Source organism: Carex rostrata, chromosome 2, assembly GCF_964058835.1.
Source record: "Carex rostrata chromosome 2, lpCarRost1.2, whole genome shotgun sequence".
Classification (NCBI taxonomy): domain Eukaryota; kingdom Viridiplantae; phylum Streptophyta; class Magnoliopsida; order Poales; family Cyperaceae; genus Carex; species Carex rostrata.
Window position 1 is genome coordinate 14,352,808 of NC_135919.1, and position 23,720 is coordinate 14,376,527.

At 35.1% G+C, this 23,720-nt stretch overlaps 2 protein-coding genes across 2 annotated transcripts; one reads left to right on the plus strand and one right to left on the minus strand.

Annotated features, from left to right (window-relative positions):
• Nucleotides 1-46: 46 nt before the first annotated feature.
• Nucleotides 47-5,685, minus strand: ETFALPHA (electron transfer flavoprotein alpha). The gene is made up of 8 exons (XM_078292473.1): nt 5,547-5,685; nt 4,524-4,706; nt 3,429-3,640; nt 2,203-2,366; nt 1,711-1,869; nt 1,280-1,332; nt 937-1,077; nt 47-231 (listed from the first exon to the last, which is right to left on the minus strand). Exons 1-8 carry the CDS (start codon nt 5,640-5,642, stop codon nt 154-156), a joined length of 1,086 nt encoding a protein of 361 aa, XP_078148599.1. The 5' UTR covers nt 5,643-5,685; the 3' UTR covers nt 47-153.
• Nucleotides 5,686-13,970: 8,285 nt separating this feature from the next.
• On the plus strand, nt 13,971-17,710 carry LOC144544064 (vesicle-associated membrane protein 724-like). Its single transcript, XM_078292478.1, has 5 exons — nt 13,971-14,402; nt 15,863-16,004; nt 16,753-16,873; nt 17,196-17,258; nt 17,372-17,710. The coding sequence occupies exons 1-5, from the start codon at nt 13,982-13,984 to the stop codon at nt 17,573-17,575; spliced, it is 951 nt and encodes a 316-aa protein (XP_078148604.1). The 5' UTR covers nt 13,971-13,981; the 3' UTR covers nt 17,576-17,710.
• Nucleotides 17,711-23,720: the final 6,010 nt, after the last annotated feature.

Here is a 23,720-nt window from a genome sequence, read left to right on the forward strand (position 1 = left end):
TGGCTAATTCTTAAAAAAAAAAAAAAAAAAGGATAAGAAACTCGGCTGTAAATTAAGTTCCACCATAACCTTCCAAGTAAGATTTCTGCTTATTTACATGAAAAAAAAAACAAAAACAAAAACAAAACAAAAAAGAAGTGTCATCTAAACGGGTCATTTCTTTTCTGGCACTTTCTCAAGCAATTCTGGAATCACCTCAAATAAATCAGCAACTAGGCCATAATCAGCAACCTGGAGAAAAGAGCAAATTATTGGAAATTGTGTAAGAGTAATTAGGCATTGTCATATACTTTGGTCGATGGGGCATTTTAACCTTGTTCTGTAAGTAGCCAAGCACAAATACTAGTCTGAACTCCGTAAATCTTTTTGTCAAGTGCAAAATCCATATAAATTTGAATTTGTGCTAGATTAACCCTTATGGATGAAAATACGGAACAACATAACAAGCTGTGGTTGGTGGATGCTCCTAGAGCGAAAATCCCCCAGGTAACCGTTAATTATCCTCTTAGGCACTGGTTTAACACAATAAATCCAGAAAAAGTAGTACCTCTCCAAAAATAAAAAGAAGTTTCTTTGATTTGAATATGCACTGTAACACGAAGAAAACATGTATGGTTTACTTGTACATGAGAAGATGAACCATGCAGGGAGATTTTTAGGTCATTTATTGAAGAAATGGGGAGTAGAGCAGCATGGATAATATCTCTATTTGTTTGAAGTACAGTGACATATAACATAATTCCCACTTCTCCATATGAGCGACATTTAGAGGTGACATGTGATGGGAGTGATACTTATTTTTGAAAGAAGTTCAAGTAGCTTAAAAGGCCTCTTTTTTTATAACACCAATTCATTAGATTTACTTTAAAAGAATGGAAAACAGGGATAAGATTGTGAACACATAAAAAACAATTTAAATTATCTAAAGAATGGGACCTGAAATATGGGGGCATCAGCATCTTTATTAACAGCGACAATAACCTTAGAGTCTCTCATGCCAGCCAGGTGTTGTATTGCCCCCGAAACTCCAAATGCAATATACAGCTCAGGAGCAACGATCTTGCCAGTTTGGCCAACCTGACAAAAAATTTATACCCGTGTTGTAACTGCCTTGATTAACATTGTATCAGGCTGGTTTAGTTTGTTAATATATTACTTGGAAGCCACTGCAAGGTTAGAGAGAGAGAGAGAAAGCTTTTGCCAGGCACTGCCAAGTTTTTCAAAAAAAAAAAAAAAAAAAAAAAAACAGAGAGTAAGCTTTTGAATGTTGCAGTGTTACCTGGAGATCATTAGGTACATATCCAGCATCAACAGCAGCCCGCGTGGCACCAACTATTTAAGGGTAGAAAAGAACATAGTTAGTAAGCAAATAAAATTACTTAGCCAAAATGCTAGGCAACAAACCTGACAAGCACAGGATCTGGTATCAGTACAGGACTTTCAGCCAAATTTTTGATGAAATTGTAACTATTAAACCCCAACCGAGCATTTATATTATAACAGTAAGAGAACAAGAAATTCCATGTGAAACTAGAATATAAGAATACTGATACCCCACTGATAACCACAGCCAAATGTCAATCTAATTAAAAAATAAAGAATCCAAATGGACACAAACAAACATGCATGTATTCTAAAAGAAAAGAGCAAGAGACATTTGGCATTTAATTGCAATTGACAGGTACCTGTACCATAATTATATGATCATACCTGCTGCACCAAGTTTTTCGGCAAGCTTTTCCAGCAATTTGAAGTTCTCTGCACTTTTCAAAGCACGTCCTCCTGTAATTACCACACGCGCATTTCCCAAGTCTGGCCTTTCAGATTCTTGCGAGCTAAGGTTCAACCACTTTGATTTCCCGACAATTTCTTAAAATAAATAAAAATAAGCAAATCAATAATAAATTTATGTCCACCTGCAGGAGAGGAGAGAGAGAGACAGACCACCTGCTAGCACAATTGTGTGCATAAAGAAAGCAAAACTGAGGCGGTACAAACTTTGTTTGTGCGGTTGGGTTCAAGCCACTTCTCAGGGATTTTCACTTTTTTCTTTCTTTCTGCCCTTTCTCATGCAAAGTTGAGGCTTACTAGGTGCTGTACAGGATCATACCAGGATGGCAGGATGGCTGTTAGGTAGCAGTAGCACAACACTCTTGGAAAATTGTTACATGCAATAAACATACTATTAGTGAAAAAATGAACCTTGGTTCAGAGAAGAAATGTCGATCTGGGTAATAGTTGCAGGATTTGCCTTTGCAGCACTAGGATTTACTTCACCTTGGAATGAAGTCGATCTGATGGTCATCATGCATGGATCTAGCCCGGTGTATCGCACTGTACACAGAGCATTTCCAGCATATATTGGCCTGAAATATCAATTTACTGTTTAATAGAGGGGAATCAAGCAATTTTTTCCTATGTACTCTGTAAAAATTATTTTGTTTTTCACTTAGATAAAGAGACAGAGAGAAGTTTCAGAAAGTGGACGGGAACGGGCTCCAGGGGAAAAAGAACGCCAAAGACAGAGTGATACAGGAAAACCCAAGCCGCCATCCAATCCCACCCCACTCCACCCCTCCCCCCTCCCTTCCAAGCCAGCTCCCTCCGCTAGCAGCAACCCACCTTCCATCCTCCTCTGCCCCCTCCGGGCGGAGGACGGAGACCGGCAGCAAGCCACCCCTCCACTCCACCGCCCCCGCCACCAGGTCACCCCCTCCTCCCCACCCCACTGCCCCACCGCAACTTCTACACCTCCTCACTGTCCTCCACACCATTCGCCCTAGCCGCTAGCTCTCTCGTCTCCCGGCACCTTCCCTTCCTCCTCCACCCTCGTCGAGAGTTTCAGGAAGAGATGACGACAATAGCCCTAGCCGCCAACCCTCCCGTCTCCTAGTACCCTCCACCCTCTCACACACACCCCCGCTCCACAAAACCTTCGATAGGGAAGAGGAGGTTGAGGCCGCATTGGCCTCCCCCACACGCAAACCTAGCAGGAAAAAAAAAAAGGAGGATGCCCTCTTTCCTCCAGTTGCTAGCCAGCCGATGCTGAAGGTCGTCGATGTCTACTACCGTTGGAAAAGGTTTGTTTTATTTTGTTATTTTAGTTGTTTGTGTCGTTAGATGTTGATGTTTGATGATGTTGATGTAGTTTGTTGTAGATAATGTTTTGCATGTAGAACGATGGATGTAATTTATGTTTAATTAATGGAAATTATAATGGAAGGGTCAGCATTGGGCTAGTGTACAGACAGTACATAAAATATTTGAAAAATCTGCTAAGAATTTAGGAAAACACCCCATAAAATTTAGAACATCTGATTCATCCATAAGCTAAAAAATTAAACTTGTAATATAGATCTTAACAGAAAATGCTTCAGGAAAGAATGAGAGAAAGCACATTTTATAATTCATCAACCCTTTAATCCAACCTGACAAAGAGACGAGGCTCAGATATCTGAACAACATCTGTGATGGGAGAAACATCCAACAGAGCAGCGGTGCGTGGTAGAATATTCTTCCCAAAAGAAGTCGAGGCTGCCATTATATGACTGTAACTCCCTTTCTGTTGTACCATTTTAACAATCTCCGCCCAAGATTCTGCCATTGGGTGCTCCAGTTCTTCTGCCTTAGCAACAAGAACCTGAGAGAGACTAACAAGTAAGATCAACAACATCATACTTCTATCAACTCAACTTCTGGGCTAGTAGAGCGGATTCATTTCTAAAGAAACAAAGCTTCGCAAAATTGTAGAATTGCTATGGTCTGTTATTTTATTTTTCTTGTTTTCTTTTTTGAGTGGGGGTTAAGTCTTAACGACTAAGGAGGTTAGGAACTAAATCAAAATCCCAAGATGTGAATACATAGAATTTTCAAATTGAACCTCAGAATTTGAAATATCACATTTGATACAAAATATAAATCAATGATCATATCAAATGAGGATAATTAATACATCATATATAAATTTTTTTAATCGGAGATTATGAGCAAATATATTTAAACAGAAATTTTGAATTTCTTAAATTTAAGTTTCAATAAGTTGTTGAATTTTTTTTTTCACTTTCCTTCCTAACAGTTGTTTAGAATAATTTCAATTAATCTACCTTAGTATTTTTCATATTCCTTGCTTATTTTCCAGGATTGTTTTCATTAATTTTCATAAACAATAAATTCTTCCACTGAAAATCACAGAATGTGTGATAATAACAGCAGAATGGAAATAAAAAAAAATATTTATTCGGGTACAATTCACTTGTGTCACTGGAAAATCTCAAAATATCACGCATTACCAATTAAAATATGAAGTATGCAGCATACTCTACAAAACCATATAATATATCACAGATAATCTTATTAAACAGGATGAATTTCAAATTTTAATCTGTAACAATGTCCCAGACTAGCAATAGTCTGGCTACCTGTCAACGAAAGAAGTTTAATTTATATTACATTAGTTTTCAATTTGCTGGCTCAGCATCATTTGTATAGCTTTCTTTTATTAAGACGGTTTTCTGTTCTTGTACCTCAGAAACTAATGGATGGCATGTTGCTGCATGTTGAGCAGCCTTCTCAACTGATGGCCCAGAACCTGCCAAGAGAACTGAAATTGAATTCTCTTTTGACACAGCTTCAGCTGCGGCAAGTACACTTAGAGAAGATGGCTTTACAAATCCACCCTCATGTTCCGCTACAATTAGCGTACTTATCTGAAAAATATAAATATGTGGAGCTCAACTAAGCATCAACTATGCAATTAAAAATCAACTAAGCCAAGAAAAAAAAAAACAAAGTTAAAGAATTTTAAAAAATGACAATGAACAGGTATACTGGTATTTGTGGCAGCAATGATGGTTTTTTTTACAGAGAAGAAAATGAGATGAACTGGTCTGTGCTTAATGCAATATGATTTTTCTTCACTAAGAATGTACCGTCTTAAAATTTGATAACTTTAATTCATTTCCTAAAAGATCAAACGGCTAAATGATGAAGGAATTAAAATTAATCTATCACAATTAACTCATTCATCTTATGGACTCTTGATCTTGCGCAAACCAAACTAAAAGAATTTATAGATTTTAGAATTTTAGAATTTTACTTGACACTTGTGTTTGGATTTAGAAACATTGATGCAATTGGCCAAGGACCACGCTTCTTTTTGTATTCTACTCGGGTTTTTTTTTCTTTCCCTTTAATTTTTTTGGTTTGATCTCTTTCCTATGCACCTTTGTTTTCTCCCCAAGAGAACAGTGGCCAAAAAAATCTTAAGTCTTTTGCTCTTAATTACCAGAGCTTCAAATTTTACAGAGTAATACCATAACTACAGTCAGATAGCAACTTTAAATCAAACTTTCTTCCCGAGATCCATACGAGCCTTAAAGATGCCACATTGAAAAGGAAGCAAACTACGAAGATCGTAATAGAGGGAAACGAAGTACAACAAAACAAAATTATTTTAATCTGCACTCATTAAAACATCAAGTAACTGGGCAGAATCGAAATTATGGCAATAATAACGAAAAAATAGGAACCGGGACAAGAGAGCTTACAAAACGACGGATGGATTGAGAGAACGTGGTACGGAATGGCGCAAAGCAAGGCGATGAGCTCTTTCGGAGAGCTCTTAGAGCTGCAATTGCTGCCATCTCTCTCTCTCCTAGAATTCATATCTTCCCCGTTTCTTTTAACTCTTTTTCAATATTTTGCTACTTGCTTCATCTGTAGCGGTTCCGCTGTGACACTAAAGAGTGCGTGTGTTATTTCTTGTGTTGCGGGTGAACAGAGAACTAACGTGAATTATTTGCGATTTATTCGTTTTTTTTTTGACGTTTTCGAATCAAACATCGAATAAAACATATAATACGTTTTATTTATGAATAAATTATAAAAAATAAATCAAATTTAAAAAGATTTATATTTTTTTTTTTACTTTCTTGTAGTACGGAAATATTTTCGAATTATTTTTAAATTTTTTACTTTGTCGAATTGACTGATATCGGATTTTTTGAAGTTTTCAACGCAATACCGCATAGAAAACGACGGAAGATTCGCTACAGATCCGGATGAGAATTCTTTTGCGCCGTCTAAATATAAAATTAACGGTGATATAACGTAACAAATTTTTCTCATTCGTAGATCACACGTGGAAACTTGATCGAGTTATGTCATTAAATTTTTCTCACGTCATATGTGATGTGAATAAAATTACGAAGGACAGTCGAGTAACTCTAGTCGATCACTACTAATGAATTATCACTAAAATTCAAAATCCGCGGCTGCTTCCTCCCTCCCTCCCTGTGCTACAATAGATTCACCCCTGACTATAACGTATCATTATCGATGAGTAGAGAACTAGAGACATATCACGTGAAACACAATGAACCTCTTAGACCAGATGCTAATGGTGAATGGGTCTTCCATGTCTATCCTTTGTGTTAACAATGATTCATGATAAAGGTGAAAATGATGGTGATAAAATTATATTCATATTATTTTTTTATTTTCTGCATACGGATACAAAGAGGATATCAGACATATTAGATGGATATAGATACAAATACGGATCCGATTGGATATTTATTAAAATAATAAAATTCATAATATTTATCTAATTATAATGGTGAATAACATAAATTTTTCATAATATATATATATATATATATATATATATGAGCTGGGCTACGGTGAGTTGCGAAGTAAAGCGACTATTTTACTTCACGCTCATATTTTGTGATTTTAAAGTTCAAAACGTAGATCCGAACCGTTCATCTTGTTCTCCATATTGAAATGTTCTTGGAGACCAAATTTTACATTTTTTGGAATTTTTTTACTATTTATTAAGCAATTTTGAATGCCGCTGATCTGAGGGTTCACAAAATTTTACTGTTTTTTACTGTTCACAGCAAAACAGCAGTTTTCAAAAATGCTTAATAAATAGTAAAAAAATTCCAAAAAATGTAAAATTTGGTCTCCAAGCACATTTCAATATGGATTAAACATCTAACGGTTCGGATCGGTCGTTTGGGCTTTCAAAATAAAAATACGGCGTGAAGTAGAAACGCGTTTTACTTCGCAACTCACCGTAGCCTATCTCTCTCTATATATATATATTAAAATATATGGTATATATCTATTATTCTGATACAGATAATCAAAACGTAAAACCATATTAGTATTCTTATCCACACGGATATTCGAATATCCACATCTGAGTTTTTGAATAGGGATCAGGTATTATTCATACCGTTTTCACCCCTATTCATGAGTGAATTTTACAATCTTAAATATTATTACTTGAGGAGGGTTCAAATGCCTCCATGTTTTTGTGCCTCCATCTCTCTCCATCATTTTCAAAGTTCAAACAGTCGATCTGAACCGCTCAACCTAACCTCCATACTAAAATATGTTTGGAGACCAAATTTTATATTTTTAGGAATTTTTTTACTATTTTTTTAGATAGGTACAAAAATACTGTTTTTAGATGGTTCAGATTTACTGATTTTGTACCTATCTAAAAAAATAGTAAAAAAATTCCTAAAAATATAAAATTTGGTCTCCAAACATATTTTAGTATGGAGGTTAGGTTGAGCGGTTCGGATCGACTGTTTGAACTTTGAAAATGATAGAAAGAGATGGAGGCATGATGGAGGCACAAAAACATGGAGGCATTTGAACCCTCCTCTTATTACTTTATTGTTTTCTAATATATTTAATATATTATAAAATTATATTGAACAAATATGTGAGTTTCAATAATTTTAACGAATAAATATGTATTTGATTTTAAAAGGAGAAATACATAATTTGAAATTTTTTAGGATACATGAAATTCCCTCTAATTTAAACCAATGATCTTCATTTTTATATTAAAATATATCTGTATATCAGAATTTTAATTTCTTTAAATAAATTTTACTATATTTTTAGATAGAAAATTACTTAATTTTAGACCAAATCAAAAGAAAAAAATTTCCACTTATCTAAAAAGGTAAAGAAAATCTAAAATATATAAAATGCAGTTTTTAAGTACATTTTCTTATAAAATTATGTTTAATAGTTTAAACCGAAAAATAAAAATACTAATTTGTAATACGGACCGATCCCCGTTACAATATGCATAATACCGTAGCCTTAGCCTCTTTATTTGATCTCGTGATATGTCTTTTCGGACAATTACCATTGGGGCTGTTCGGCAAGGTTTCCTTAAGCCTCCTTAAGACTAAAGGAGCCTCATTTAGCTTTCTTAGTCGCTTAATCCTACCGAACACTGGTTCCTTAGCACGGATTAAGATTACCTCATTTAGCCTCCTTTTACCCGGATCTTAATCATTTGCCCGGGTCTTAAGGCACCTCTACCCCTTCCTTTAGCTTTCTTAGCTATCACTTACGGATTAAGACAACCGAACATCGGTTCCTTAAGCTTCCTTAAGACTTAATTCTAACTAGGATTAAGAGATGTTGCCGAACAGCTCCATTGGATCCAACCGTTCGTTCGAGGTACTTCCTAAAAGTAAAAAAAAAAAAAAAAAAAAAAAAAAAAAAAAAAAAGCCTTGGAAGCTACTAATAACTTTTCAAAAATAAGTAAAAAAAAAATTATTAATGGTAAATAGGAAAAAGAAATCGCAAAGGATTGGAATATTTTTAAAAATGAAAAGGCGACTATCTGGTATGGTATCTAGTCCGAATGCTATATTAGATGGAACCCTCTATTTTGAAATAAAAAAAAAAACAGTCTTCTTTGCTGGAAATTTTTTTTTTCTGAACACTATTTCAGACGGCGTCCTTGTTGTATTTGAATTTTTTTAATTAGAATATATTTTTCTTTGTAATTGAAAGAAAAAAAACTATAACAATATTGCAATGTAATATGCTGTTATTATAAACCAATTTTACCCAATTGAGTCCCAGTTTGTTAATCCTCACTTTGCATAGAGGTTCAATGCGTCAAGTAATCTTATTTTGATCCATGTTTGCTTATCTTAAGACATAAGGTAAACCTGGCTTAAAAGTGATCGAATTAAGAAGGACAACACAACAAAATAAATAATTATTTCAGTAAAAACTAGAAAAATAAAGGCCCATGTCACAGCATAAATTTCGGCGAGATTTTATAGAATTCAATTAAGCGTCATTGAAAGAGATTAGGAACTTCAGAAGAAAAAATATATTCTAATTGAAAAAGATTCAAATACAACAAGGACGCTGTGTGGAATGGTGTCCATAATTTTTTTTTTGGAACGAAGGAGTGTTTTTTGGAATGACGCTAGCTTTTTTTTTTCGATTTTGTATCTTGCATGTTGTCTAAAATAGTGTCTAGACTGAACACCATACTAGATGGATGCCTTCACATTTTTTAAAATCTCTGAAACCCTTTCTCATTTTTTTTTATTTACCATCAATCAAAATTTCGGTACTAAAAGTAACCTTCGAAAGTGAACATAAAAAAGATATGGAAGATTCTATTTTTTAGTACATATGATAATCACAGAAATACATCATGCATAATGCAATAAAGATATTGGACTATCCAGAAAATTAAAGATAGGGATAAAATTCGACTAACTTTTAATTTTGTTATAAATGAAACAAAGTTCGATTGTGCAAAAATAACAAAACATATGAAAAAAGAAAAAAAAAATACATGAATGAAGAAGTACAGATCATGTTTGAAAAATTCAAAATTAAAATAATTTGATTTATTTTTATTGTGAACAATTAAATCACTATTATGCAAATAGCGAAATATCGGCTTTAGTAAGTTGTTATGATTAGGGGTGTTCATTGGATCCGGTTTAATCGGTTTTGGACCGAACCGAATTAGTTTGGTTCAAATGGTTTGATTTTTTCGGTTCAAATTAGTTTGGCCGAACCGATGAACAGATCAATGATCACAGAATCACAGCTATATTTATATCGTATTTATTGTCGGAAAAAAGTAAAGTGGGTCAGCGGATCCGTATTCTTCCAGGTATCTGACTCAACACAATTGTTATTGTAATGGACGGTTCACTCAGCCGGTGCTTGCTCGGGAGTCGGGATGGTGTAGGGACAATATTTCGAAATTTTTAAATATACCATTATTCAAAAAATAATAAATCAAAACACCATTTTTCTGTGGAAATTATAAAAATGACATAGCCGCATCCCCTAGAAGCGGCCACTATTTTGGTGGCCGCATCTAGGAAAAACGGGCATAATTTTGGGCCGCTTCTAGGGGCTGCGGCCAACCAATTTTTTTTTTCAGAATGTATTTTTTATTTATTTTGTTTTTGTTTTGATTTATTGTGTTTTTGGTATTGATTTATTTGTTGTTTTAAAAATAGTTGTAATTATTTTTTTGTCTCTTATTTTGAAAATATTTTACTTTTATCGAAAGAAATTAACATGTCGTTACGTTTAAATTTTACTGTGACGCCAAAATGATAAAAGATAAAAGCGGAATAGTACGATAAATAAACTGTATCTGCCAAAATAAGCATCCTGATCTAACAAATCACAGTATTAGACATCACTATAGTAAAAAAAATGAATACTACAACCTAATAGTCAGAAGGAGTGAACGGCTGCCTCGCCCTCCTAGTCCTCATACTCCGAATCAAAACTGCAATCGATGTATGATCATCCATAGAATCATCTGAGTTATCAGGCGACTGCTGGTCCTCTGCCTGAGCATCCTCTACCTGAGCATCCTGAATCTCAATGTCGGTCGACTGCTAGACTGCAGAACCGAATGCTACTGTCTGTCCTGTCTCGGAAGGCGGGAATAAACCGTTGGCACATCTCATGATAGGATCCTCCATGGAGATGGGAGGATACTACACGGAGGTGCCAGCAATGTCCGAGACGGGAGGATACTGAGTCGGCTGTGTGCAGGTGCCAGGAAACGGCGGGAAGAGGTTCGGCTGAACAAACCCTGGTAGATATGCAGGAGGCAACGACTGAGTCGCAATGTAACCCGGAGAATACAAACCATCAGGGTCTGTATTAATATTGAAGCCTAGCCCGTCGTCCTTCTACAAATTTACAAATTAGTTATGCATTATTTAAATTTTTTTTTTAAATGCACAAGTTGTATATTTAAAAAAAAATATACCTGCGTCTGCATGGGCTGAGTAGAGAAGGCCTGAGTAGGGATCTGCTCCTGAGTAGGGACGGCCTGCTCCTGAGTAGGGATGGTATGCTCTGCGGCGCGCTGGCGCAACGTCTCAGCACCTCTGTCGAACGCCTGACCGACAGTCTCCGCATCTCGGACTGAAGCCTAAATAGACTCGCCACCAGCGTACTGGACGTAGATATCTGGCTCATCTGATATGTCATCAATGGCATCACATCCAGGCAATCCTGCATATCTCAGGAGAGAGTCGAGGCGTGTCTTGTACCCACATTGGCACACCACAGGTACATTATGCTTGAGGATGGCTTTCCCAAGCCTCTTCCAGCCTCGCACTATGGCCATTGTCGCCGCTATGACGCAGCTCTTCGCCAGATATAAGGCCTGCAAAAATGAGAGTAAAACAATATATAAATATTGTACATGTGTAAATATTGCAATTTTTTTAAAGTAAACATACCGTAGATGCAAACGGTGTGCCGGTTGGAATGATACCATGAACCCATATAATTTAGCACCCCTATAATTTCCACAGAAAAATTGTGTTTTGGTTTATTATTCTTTGAATAATGGTATATTTAAAAATTTCGGGACAATATTATTTGTACTTTGAGATTCGTATTAAGTTTAAAAGAATAATTTTGAGCTGTCCAATTCAATTGTTCTCATTCTGGTAACCTGAGAGGTAGGGGCGGAATCAGGATTTAAGTATAGGGGTGCTAAATAATATCATTATTATTTTTTAATAAAAAAATACATAACACAATATAACACAAGATAAGAAATCCTTCACTATTTTATTTCACAAAATGGTATAATAAATATCTGCACCAACAAAGTGTCATGTCTATCAAAATTAAACTAAAAACATAATATTTTTATATTTTTATTTAAATTTCACCCTATGATTTCTTAAAAGCTCAAATGCAATAATAATCTCATCTGAAGTAATCTTATTAGCTAGTTCCTTCTCAATATAAACAAACATGTAGTCTTTGAGAAACTCCTCACATGTCTTATTTCGAAGCTCGATTTTAATGAGCTTCATGGCTGAAAAAACTCATTTTGTAGTAGCAGTTGAAACAAAAAGAGTAGCAGTAAGTCGAAGCAAATAACAAACAAAGAAATAAATCACTTAATCCTTAGTTCTATACACAAATATTCTTAACATAAGTACATAACCTCTTTTTTTTTTACACAAATAACTTAATCTAATAATTTAATAGACTATGATGTAAATTTACAAATAAATTCACTTCATCCTTAGTACAAGATCAGCTGCAATTAGCTACAATAGAATACCATTTGCTTATTGCATTTCTAATTTGAAAAGAGTTTTAATTTTGTTCTCTTTCACTGCGCAAAGACAGAAGGCCCATTGACCCAAATAGAAATGAATCTAGTTTTATTTTTAAAATTTATATTGAAACCCTCTGACTTTGAATATTTTATGAAGGGGCTTATACATGTAAAACAAACAATTTGATACAGTTTCTATATACCTAGTAATAAAAAGTTTCAACGTTGGAGTGGCTTAGCACCCCCCAGGTATATCTATGCTTCGCCCCTGCTGAGAGGATGTGAATTCGGAATCCGTATCCTCTGTAGTATTGTAGAGGATCACCCTCACTTTACGGTTTGAGATTAAATCTCAACCAGTTTGAGATTCGGGTCGCAATAGGGGGCAGTATTTTTGAGCTTTGAGATTTGTGCCAAGTTAAAAGAACGGTCCGGATCCACCAATTAGGGAATCATTGTAAAAGATTCCCTTGTGCGGTACCCTACTGGATCCGAATTCGTGAATTCGCGGGTCAGTGGGATACCAACATATTAGGATTTAGGAGTGCATATCTCATATTTTGCGTGACCGACGTGTCCGGTGCCTATTCGGGGATGGCGCAGGGGACCTGTATTATTTGAGCTTTGAGATTCGTGCAAAACTTATTTAAACGGTTCAAATTTTCCGTAAAGTCACACAAAGTTTGAGATATCTCAGAGGATAGAATTCGTCCGAAACTCCGATTTTGCTGCGGCTCGTACAGTTGTACCGCTGTACAAAACATTACAAAACCTAGCCTCGTTCTGACATATGGGCCCCACCTCATGCTTTTTTTTTTTTCTGTCAGTTATATCAGGCACGCTGTACTACTGAAAATCGTTTCCTCTAAGGTAACTCAAATTTCGTGTTGTGCTTTGGACCGTCCGATTTAAACTTGCACGAATATTAGAGAGTCCCGAATGCACAGGGGGGGCCTGAACGGGTGCAAATGGATCGGATATTATCCGACCGTATCCGAATTGCAAATCCGTATCCGAAAATTTAATACGGATATCTGATATCCGAATATCCGTACGGATACGGATATGATTTTAGATTTCATATATTATGAAAAAATTAATGTTATTTACCACTATAAAATGTGAATATCCGTATCTGTATCCGGTTAATATCCGATCCGTATCCGTCTAATATCTGATCCATATCCGTATCCGGAAAATAAAAACGGATACTGATATGGTTTTCTATCCGTTTGCATCCCTAGACCTGATTAGTCCAGATTCTGCTCGAACGGTACGGTGCTCAAATTTAAACGGTACGTTAATGCAGAGAAAATGAACTCGTAATACAGACTTCTTAAATTTGCTTTATTATAAAGATCGTAGAAAGAGACCATTGTCGCCGAGTCCAGATCTCCTGAGGTAATGCGCAGTTTGATTTTTCATATGAACTGTTCGATCAGAATCCGCTCTAGTCCAGTCAAGCCTGAAATGCACGTAATGTTTTATGATTCGTGTTAGTATATAATAAACGGACATGATTCAAAATAAAAAAACGAGGTACCTTATGTAATATTAATTCATTGTTGCCTGGTATGAACAGTGAACAGAACACTGAACCCACACTCGCACACTCCTTTTCTCTCTCCTTCCAGTTCTTCCTCATTTTTCTCCTTTTCCGATCCCAGAATAATACAGACTCAAAGCTCCACGCAATACCTTTCTTTAAACCTCCAAATCAAGCAATTCTCAATTCCAGTTCCACTCGCGCATTTCATCAAACAGATTCGACGCCTCTCTCCACCTCAGCTGGAAAGATGAGCGACGAAAAATCGAGTTGGCTCATTTATGGTTTCGTGGCAAGAGGCACAGTTGTACTCGCCGAATACACTGAGTACACTGGAAATTTCGCGGCGATTGCAGCTCGATGCCTCGACAAATTGCCATCTTCGAACAATCGATTCACCTATGCTTGTGATGGTCACACCTTCAATTTCCTTGTCAATGATGGCTACGGTACATCCAAATCCTGCATTTTTTCTCTCTCTTTGAAGTCTATTTGTTTCATTTGTGACTTTGTATGAAGGTAGTAAGTTGATTCTGTGTTCCTTAGTTCCCATTGTGCTGGATTTTAGATCAGTGACACATCATCAGATTTCACATTGTGGATATAATTAGTTGTTACTACTTGCTTGAATTGGAATATCAGATTAATCTTTACCCCGCTCAATTCTAGAAAAGGATCTGCTGTTGTTTCGGAAGAGTGGGATTCTAGGGGAGACTTTAGTAATATAATATCTTGAGCTCCTTTCGACTACCAATTAGATTGATATTTCAATGGTTAGTAATAGCTGATCAAATCTTTAACAATAATATCTGCTTCCACAAATAAATAGATCAAGAGGGTGGTTCAAATGTCTCCATTTTTAAAACTACAATAACTTATAAATTTAAAACTTAAATGCCAAAATAAGTCTGTTAGATATGATCTATATCATTTTCTCTATGCACATGTAAAAGATCACAAAATTTCGATTTGATTTTTTGATAAGTATCAAGAGCTTTCAAAAATACACTGATATGGATAAATTATGGATGTTGATATTTGAACTTATTCATTCGTATAAAACCAAAACCGAAAAGTGATTATTTTTTATGCGCATGTAGAGAAAATATTATAGATCACATCTAACAGTTTTATTTTGACATATAAATTTTGGAATTTTTGTTATTAGAAAATTAAAAAGGTGGAGGCATGATGGAGGCATTTGAACCTTCCTCACAGATCAATAACTTGTTGATTGAACTTAAATTAAAACTTCAACATTCGTGTGTTATATATATTTAAACAATTGAGTGTTATCATATTTTAGGTTAAATTTGTTCTGGTACTAGTAAATGGTTTTGCTGGAATGCTGGAATGCTGGGATAGCATTGATGTGTTTGAGTAGTGTCAATGATGGCTAGCGTAAACCTTGGGATCACTTCCAAGTTCTCAAAAAAAATGATGGCTAGCGTGAAAAAGCATGCTGGCTCAGGTTTCTTTGGCAGCTCTTGTACTGGTACACAGGTAAACTGGGGCCTTGTTCCAATGCAAGTTGTTGCCAAAAGAGACAGACTGATGAAGCTTAGGAAGGTTGAAACCATATATCTCATTTGGAGTCTATAGTGTCTCTTGCTTTTGTAAATGAGGGATATGTAATTGTTGTTTGATGTTTAATGAAACAAGTATCACTTCCTACATTTTCCCAAAAAAAGGTTTTAGTTTGTTCTTGTACTTCTATTGTAAGTTTGCCAGGCAACAAATTATTAGTTAGTAAATTCAGGTCATGATGCCAAGATACAACATGATATTGAAAATGGGTTCTTAGGTTGGTGCGACTCTCCTGAATTTGTAGATAGATCAGTGGTTATGTATCATAGTTAAATAAGAGAACAATTATGGTAAGTATTGCCTTGTTTATATTTGTGTGTAGCTTATTGCGTGGTTGCAAAGGAATCTGCTCCAAAGCATGTCTCTGTTGCATTTCTAGAAAGAGCAAAAGCCGACTTTAAAAAGAGATATGGTGGCGGCAAGGCCGACACAGCACTTCCTAAGAGCCTCAACAAAGAGTTTGGGTATGTGAATCCTCCAAGGACCCTATTTAAGGCAATTAGTAGTTCTTTGCGTTGCCATTTTGGTTGCAAAATGGATCAACTCTTTTTCTTAAGATTGTTGGGTTGCTTAACTTCAAGAGCAACTTGAGACAAGTTTGATTAAATTAACATTAAATTGAGGCTAATTAAGCCTGAGTTTTGATGAACAGGAACCAGTTGTTACTCAATTGGGCTTTAACGATGCATCATTCCTAGGTCCTAATCTCTTATTTTTGAACAAAAAGTGGTAAAATCATATCATCTATTTCCACTTAATCAAAACATTTTTCAACTCCCACCCCACCCCACGCCCCCCCCTCCCACCCAAACTTCTTATTTTACCAGAAAAAACATCAAGCAAGATAGATCTTCATAGCAGGATACTCTACTCCATGCTGCAGCCCGAAAACACGTATACCACCTATACCAGCAGCATCAGGGGCACATGATACCACTCCCTCCTACCCAAAATAAGCGAAAACCTTCAACTAAAGTCTACAAAAATATAAACCCCCTCAGCAAACCACATGAAGCACTCAATAAATTAGTTTGCAAGGATTTTTTTTACAAATAACACTCTGCTAAGTCCTTTTATTTACAAAACTGGCAAATCAATAGGAGCACATTATACCATCCTCTCCTAATTGTATATACTGTTTGAAATTGTGTTCCTATCAGATCTAACTGTTTCTCTACCACATTCTGTCCCTTGATGGAAAATTTGTTATAGGCCGGTAATAAAGGAGCACATGCAATATATAATTGAGCATGCTGATGAGATAGAGAAGCTTATAAAAGTCAAGGCTCAAGTTTCAGAAGTCAAAAGCATCATGTTAGACAATATAGAAAAGGTGAGACATACCAAATGTGGCATCAGAGATGTTGCGCCCTGGGCCTTCTTTCCAAAAAGGAAAAGAAAGGGAAAAAAAGGGAAGTCGAAGATATTCCCACACATGTGACACCTTAACATATTTTGTTCTTGTCATCACGACTAATATCTCAGCAAGATTAATGTTACTGTAGACACCTGTAATCTTAGTTGTCATATCTACCAGTTTGATATTTACCAGTCAGGTGTAGTACCAGTGTACCATTGTAAGAAAAACACCAGGAAGTGTGGAAGGGATATGTCTTTGTCGTTCTAACTAAAATGCTATATGCTTTAATTTTCAGACTGTTGATAGAGGTGAGAAGCTTAGAGATCTTGAAGAGAAGACTACTGACTTACGCAACCAGGTACTCATTATATATAAATTTAAGGAATATGTTTTTCTTTGTTTAGGCAAATCCTTGTTTGTTAACAGCTTCAATAGGATTTGATTTACTTTGAATTACTTTGTTGCTGCAAGGCACAAGATTTCAAGAAGCAAGGGACTAAAGTGCGAAAGAAGATGTGGCTCCAAAACATGAAGATAAAGCTAGTCATTCTCGGGATTCTATTGATTTTTGTCTTTATTATATGGATGTCTATTTGTCATGGATTTGATTGCACAAAGCACTCTGGAGAAGAAAACAAGCATACACCAGCTGAAGAAAATGAAGGCCCACAATGAGGGGCTGCTATTATTATTTGGAAACTTCTGTTGTGCCTTCCCAAAATTTGAAATTTTCTATTCTTCCCCTCCAACTTTTCAACAATCGCCTATGATCTCCCAAACTTCAGATCTTATAAATATGCTTGATTGTTAGCTGGGTTCCAGTTGGCCTGAGTTAAGATTTAAAGAGTCTAAGAAGACTATAATTGAACCTTCAAATTTAATAATCCTGCAGGAAGGTGAGAGAAGCAAGCCGATAGGTTTATGGATTACCTTTAGGGGTTCATTTATTCTGTAGGAAGGCTAAAGAAAAGTAAAATTACTAATGTATCTATTCAACATTAGCAGATGCCCGATAAAGTAATATTGACTCTGGCATTCTGGGAAGATTCTGTGTTCCATAGATTTATCTGAATTACTTGGAATTTTGGAGGGGTAAATTTGATATTTTGACATTTGAGGAGGCATAACAACTTTCTTGCCTAAGCTCTATGGGCCAAGTTTTTAGAGTAAATAGTGAAGTGATAATTTTGTTTTTTAGAGAGGTTGTAAACGAAGTTTGGAACCATTCTTAACCTTGTTCCATCTAAGATGATGCAACGTCTGTAAGATGGTGAGAATGGTACTTGCTGGTTGGTTCATCTGTGCTGTATCAGGCTTATAGTAACATGTTTATTAGTGTTGTTTTGTAATTTGAGCTATTTCTTTGTTGATGTTTCTGTGAAGTAAGCTCTGTTATTCATGCTTTGTATTTGTTTGGACTGGATTGCCAGTGATATCAGTCAAGCGGATACTGCTGCAGCTTACTGAAATTGATTATACAGTTTATTTTCTCTCACTAAAGATGGAAGGATAAATAAATTCCGAGGTTCTTATGATGTTTGAATTTTATCCAATTGATCCTCGCGGATAATTTTTGTTCTTTTGTATAGTTGCTAACTTCCTACGATAACAACGGTAAGTGCCCAAGTGGCATAGAAATGCGGATGGTTATGCTTATATGCTATGATAAAGAGAATATATTCAGGAGTTTTATACCAATTGATCTCTCTTGCGCAGAAGCTTCGTGGGAGAATCTTTTATTGAAGAGAGAGGGGACCCATTCTAGCTCCACTGGAGAAACAGCCTAGTTTGTCTATATTTAATTTGAATTTCTGCCAATACATAACCTTTTTATGATGCTCGTTCTTTACAGGCTTGATAACTATAAATGAATGCAATCATGTTGAAAGGGGGGATAGCTTTACAATAAGACCGATTGATATTAAATAGCTTGAGATCAAATGGAAAGAAAAAAAAATCTCTCTCGGCAGGTTTGGATTTCCTGTTAAACGTATGATTGCAGAGCTGTGTGCACTGAGTCACATGTGTATGGAACCCACTGAATAGAAGTAACGAAAAATTGATCATAGCAAGTCATTAGTCATGGGTCCCTTGGCAATATCTTGCTGTATGAAGCAGTATACCTTTGCTCACCACAAAAATAATCAATTATTTAAGTGGGGCCTATATTGTTATAATCATGTCTCGCCTTGTGTTCTCATATCAAATACGAACTTTTTTTTGACAAGAATATCAAATACGAACTTTTCGTCTTCTTTTCTTAAGATTATTAGATATTTTTAATCTTTCTTAAGTAATACTTTCCTTCCATTATTTTGTTGTTTGGATGTGGCTATCTCTATCACGTGGGACACCAATGGCCCCCAAAAATTAATGGGGAGCCAGATTCTTCCACCTTTGATATAGACTACTATAAATTATTCAATACCTACTAATACCAACCTTACCCCACTTTTATCTCGCAATAGAGGTAGATCTGTTTTCTAGTCGGTAGCTTTTAAGAAATTGAGCATTAAATTATAACGTTGTGGAAATTTATTATTCGAGATCTTGTGCGTTTTTTTTTTTTTTACAAAGTCCTTGCAGAAAGCTCCCGGAGCGGAGACTTATGTGTTTCTCTCTCTAGAATTACTATCTACGTGTCTAGATATATTTTGTGCGTTGTGAAGAGACACTGCTTGATATATAGCTTGAATATGTTTTGTCCATTGTTGCCAGTTGCAACATCTTAAGATATAAACCTTGTTTTCATAATTGGTGGGTTTGATTAATTAATTTAGGGTGAATTTTATGAGAGGATTCAAATGCATTCAATTTTTGTGCCTCTACCATACTTCTATTTTTTTTAAACTTTAATAACTCAAAATTTAAAATTTAAAAGTAAAAAATAAAACCGTTAGATGTGATCTTTGTTATTTTCTCTATGTGCTCATAAAAAATTATGACATTTCAATTTTGTTTTTATGTGAATCAATAAATCAACGTCTATAAATCATCTACATTAATGCATTTTTTACAAGCTCTTGATGACAATCAAAATAAAATTGAAATGTCATAATTTTTTACACGTGCATAAATAAAATGATGTAGATCATATCCAACGGTTTTATTTTGACTTTTAAGTTTTAAATTTTGAGTTATTAAAGTTTTAAAAAATAGAGGTATAGTGGAGGCACAAAAAATGGAGGCATTTGAACCCTCCTCGAATTTTATATATATCTTTCAAAAACCTCAAAAATAAGTAGTTCTCTTTTTAAACTAATAATATCGTATTTATCCTTCTAAATTTTCAAAAACTCAAACATTTTTTTCAATTTATAATTTTTTTATTCAAAAAAAAAAATATATAGCATGTATAAAAGAAATGATCATCTTCTAATTAGCCGATTTATTAGTCGATTTATAAGGACAAATGATTCATTTATACCTGTGGAGTAGCTAGAAATTTGATCAAAGGAGCAAACATTTTTTAATTTAAATTTTTTATTAAAATGAATTTATTAATTTTCATCAGAAACGGAATCTATTAATTGAACATGAAATTAAAATTAGAAGAATCGATATGAACCAGCCGAATTAGGTTGAAAACTCAATTATTTTTCAAAATTTTATTTTAAGATAAAAAATTAACATAAAATATTTTTAGAAAATAATATAAAACATTAAAGTAATAAATTTTACTTTGAAGCATAGTCTATCATATTATAGACCATAAAACCATTCTTTTGAATTTCATCTTATTATTAAAGGAAGCAGCTAACAGTCTCTGGCCCTCAGTCCTCTGAAAATCCTCGGACTTTTTACACTAATCCTATAAACAAGTTCATTAGATCCGGTAATACTATGGAAACAATCCTATAAACAAGTTCAATGGATGTTCTGCAGATGAAACAACGTGGTCCCAGATGAAAACACGTGAAAGCTGTTGAAAACGCGTGGTCAACGAACAAAGTACAATTGAAGTACAATCGGTAGTTAAACTGGAGACCACCTTCTGTAAACATACACATATTATCCTGTGAATATACACATATTATCCTATGAACATACACATATTATCCTGTGAACATACACATATTATCCTATTAACATACAAATATTATCCTGTGAACATACATATTGTACTTAAAATTATGGCAGTTGAAAGCGCATGGCCGAAAAAGTACTTCTTTCGTTGTCGGCAGTTGAAAGCACGTCGGAACTAAACTAAAAAGGAAAGGTTTTTATACGCAGAGATTTTTGAAAAATTGTAGCCCGAGGGACGTTACATTTTCTCATTATTAAATAGTTGAATCTCAAAAAAAAAAAATGGTATTTACTATCTTTCAGAACGACTTTTCAACCAAGTAATAGATAAATAGAATGACAGCTAAATAGACAGATATGACTTTGTTTCCTATTCCATATTTCCATCCTTGTCAGACCTCTAAAAAGTGACACGGAAGAGTAGATGACAATTCTTGTTGATAGTGAAAATTAGCCAATTGAGATAACCCAATGTTGAATAAGAATAAGAATCCTAGTCATGGATGGCCCATTTGTGGGTCCCACGATAATGACATGCACTATCTCTTCAATTTTTCTTTTTCCCTCTAATTATCTACAAGCATGATTTGCCATCGCTCCCCGTGAACTGGCAAACACATAATTGTGGTGGACCAGGTGCAATTATTTTTTATGTAGTGGGTACTGGGTACAAGAACCCGCTCTAAACCCGATTTCCATCTAACCCTCAAGAGTCAAGAGTCAATTGTGCATCCTTCCGGTTAGGTTCGATCTACCTGGAGCGAATGAGATCACGCTCATTCATTTAAAAAAAAAAAATTGTGCTTATATATAACTTTGTATATAATTTAAAGTAAAATTTTATGAGTAATGTAAAATTGATTCTTCAAATATTTTTAAATTTTTTGTATTTATACGTAATTTTTTATATAGTTTAGATTAAAATTTTATGAGTAATGTAAAATTCAAACTCGCATTAAATTTTATATGATTAATCACTAATGTGTTGTTGAAATTTAACCTCCATAATTTAAAAGTTTAACTCTATCGTGAAAGCACCTGAAGAGGAAAAAATTATTAAGTACATAACAAATGGAAATTTAGAAATAGGCTAAAACAGAAACAGATCATTTGCTCAAACGGTGAGAGTGACTGTTACTGTTTGTTTATATAATCAGAAAAACTGCATTTGCTAAAAATGTAAAAGGTAAGCAAACCCGACCCGATATGCTCCATAGCAGCCCTTGGGCTCTATAAATAAGGCCCTCCTCCAAGGAAATTGAGAAGAATCACAATACAAATCCCCATTTGAGGAGAGATGAAGCCTCCTCATATACCAGGAGAGACCTCTTGGGCGCTTGAGATTAAGCAAGCAATAGGAGATAAACTCCGGAAGGCGTACGGCGCAGCTGCTCTATTGTCAGAGAAGAATGCGAGACAGGTTCACGGTTTCTCGAGCCATGGCGAGGACCGCAGAAAACCCACAACCGAAGATCCGATTAGGAGAGTTATGTTCTTGGGGCCTTGGGGCCATACATGAAAAAAAAAAAATATGTAGAATTTAACACATCTTCTAGCTTGTGTTAGTTGTACCACTGTATGCTAATAAGTATGTTTGTGAAGGATTGTTAAGAGAAAACTAATTTCACCATTTTACTTTGAGTGTTCATAATAGCTTCAGATCTACAAATATGGAGGCATAGTCTGTATATAGCCTGATCTAGAACTAAACCAAGTTTTCGCGTCTTAACTAAAAGAACCTGCATATATATTTTAATAAGAAACGTTTTTAATTGATGGTATTCTTCAGAAGTTGGGTCTTCATAAAGATCATATAAGGATGCTAAATTACTTTTTTTTGGCAAATATAAGAACTGAAGTATCAAGTAACCAGATTAATCAGAAATTTTGATTGAAAGCAATTGGATTGGTTGCCTCCATGAAAAAAATTAGACTTATCTCTTTCTACTTTTCAATTTTTGTTAAAATGTCCCTGTCAGTAAACTTGTGTTGGGTCACAGATTTATTTTATTTCATCTTTCATTTGAGAGGAGAGTGGAGATAACGAAGGGGAATATACATAGGAGTCCCTTCTAAGCTGATTTTAGCCAACTAGATTTTTATTTTTTTTGTTCTAATAATTCTATTCTCGAATAGTTAACCTCAGTGGAAGCGAACCACTATCAGAATTTCTGATGGAAAACAACCGTCGGTGAACTTACGTAGTTTAATATATTAGATTAGCATAACTCTATTCCAAGATCCCAACACTGAAAAATCTGAAATACAAATCCCAATTTTGGTATTTGCTCAAGCAGTATGTCAGTATTGTTAAATAAAAAAAAAAAATTGACGGTAGTTTCTTAGGTGTTTACTGGCAAACAAAGTTCTCTGAGGAAGAGCTGATTTTGCTCAAGTACTTATCCTTAAAAGGGTCATTTTCTAAATTTTCTGTAAGAGCTCGCTCCAGAAAGGGAAGAGAGCAGAGGTGAGCAAAGACGTGACCAGATTTGACTGCACCCGATTACTTGCTCCGGAACCACAAATTTCAAAAGAAAACGTAGGAGAGAGAAGGGGAGACGAGGTGGGACCCACATAAAAATTTCGTGAATTGTATAACACCCGATTTAAAATGCAGAGGAAGTAAACTCTATCTTTCCTCCTCCCCTTCCATCTCTTTCCTTTCCTTTCCTTTCCTTTATTGAGCCGTTTGTGGAGCACAGTAACTTAGTTGGAGAAATTCGATTGCTAGGAAAAGGGAAGTGGTCCAAGTGGAAAGTACAAGCCAAAACCCGAATCGACCTACAGGTAGGTT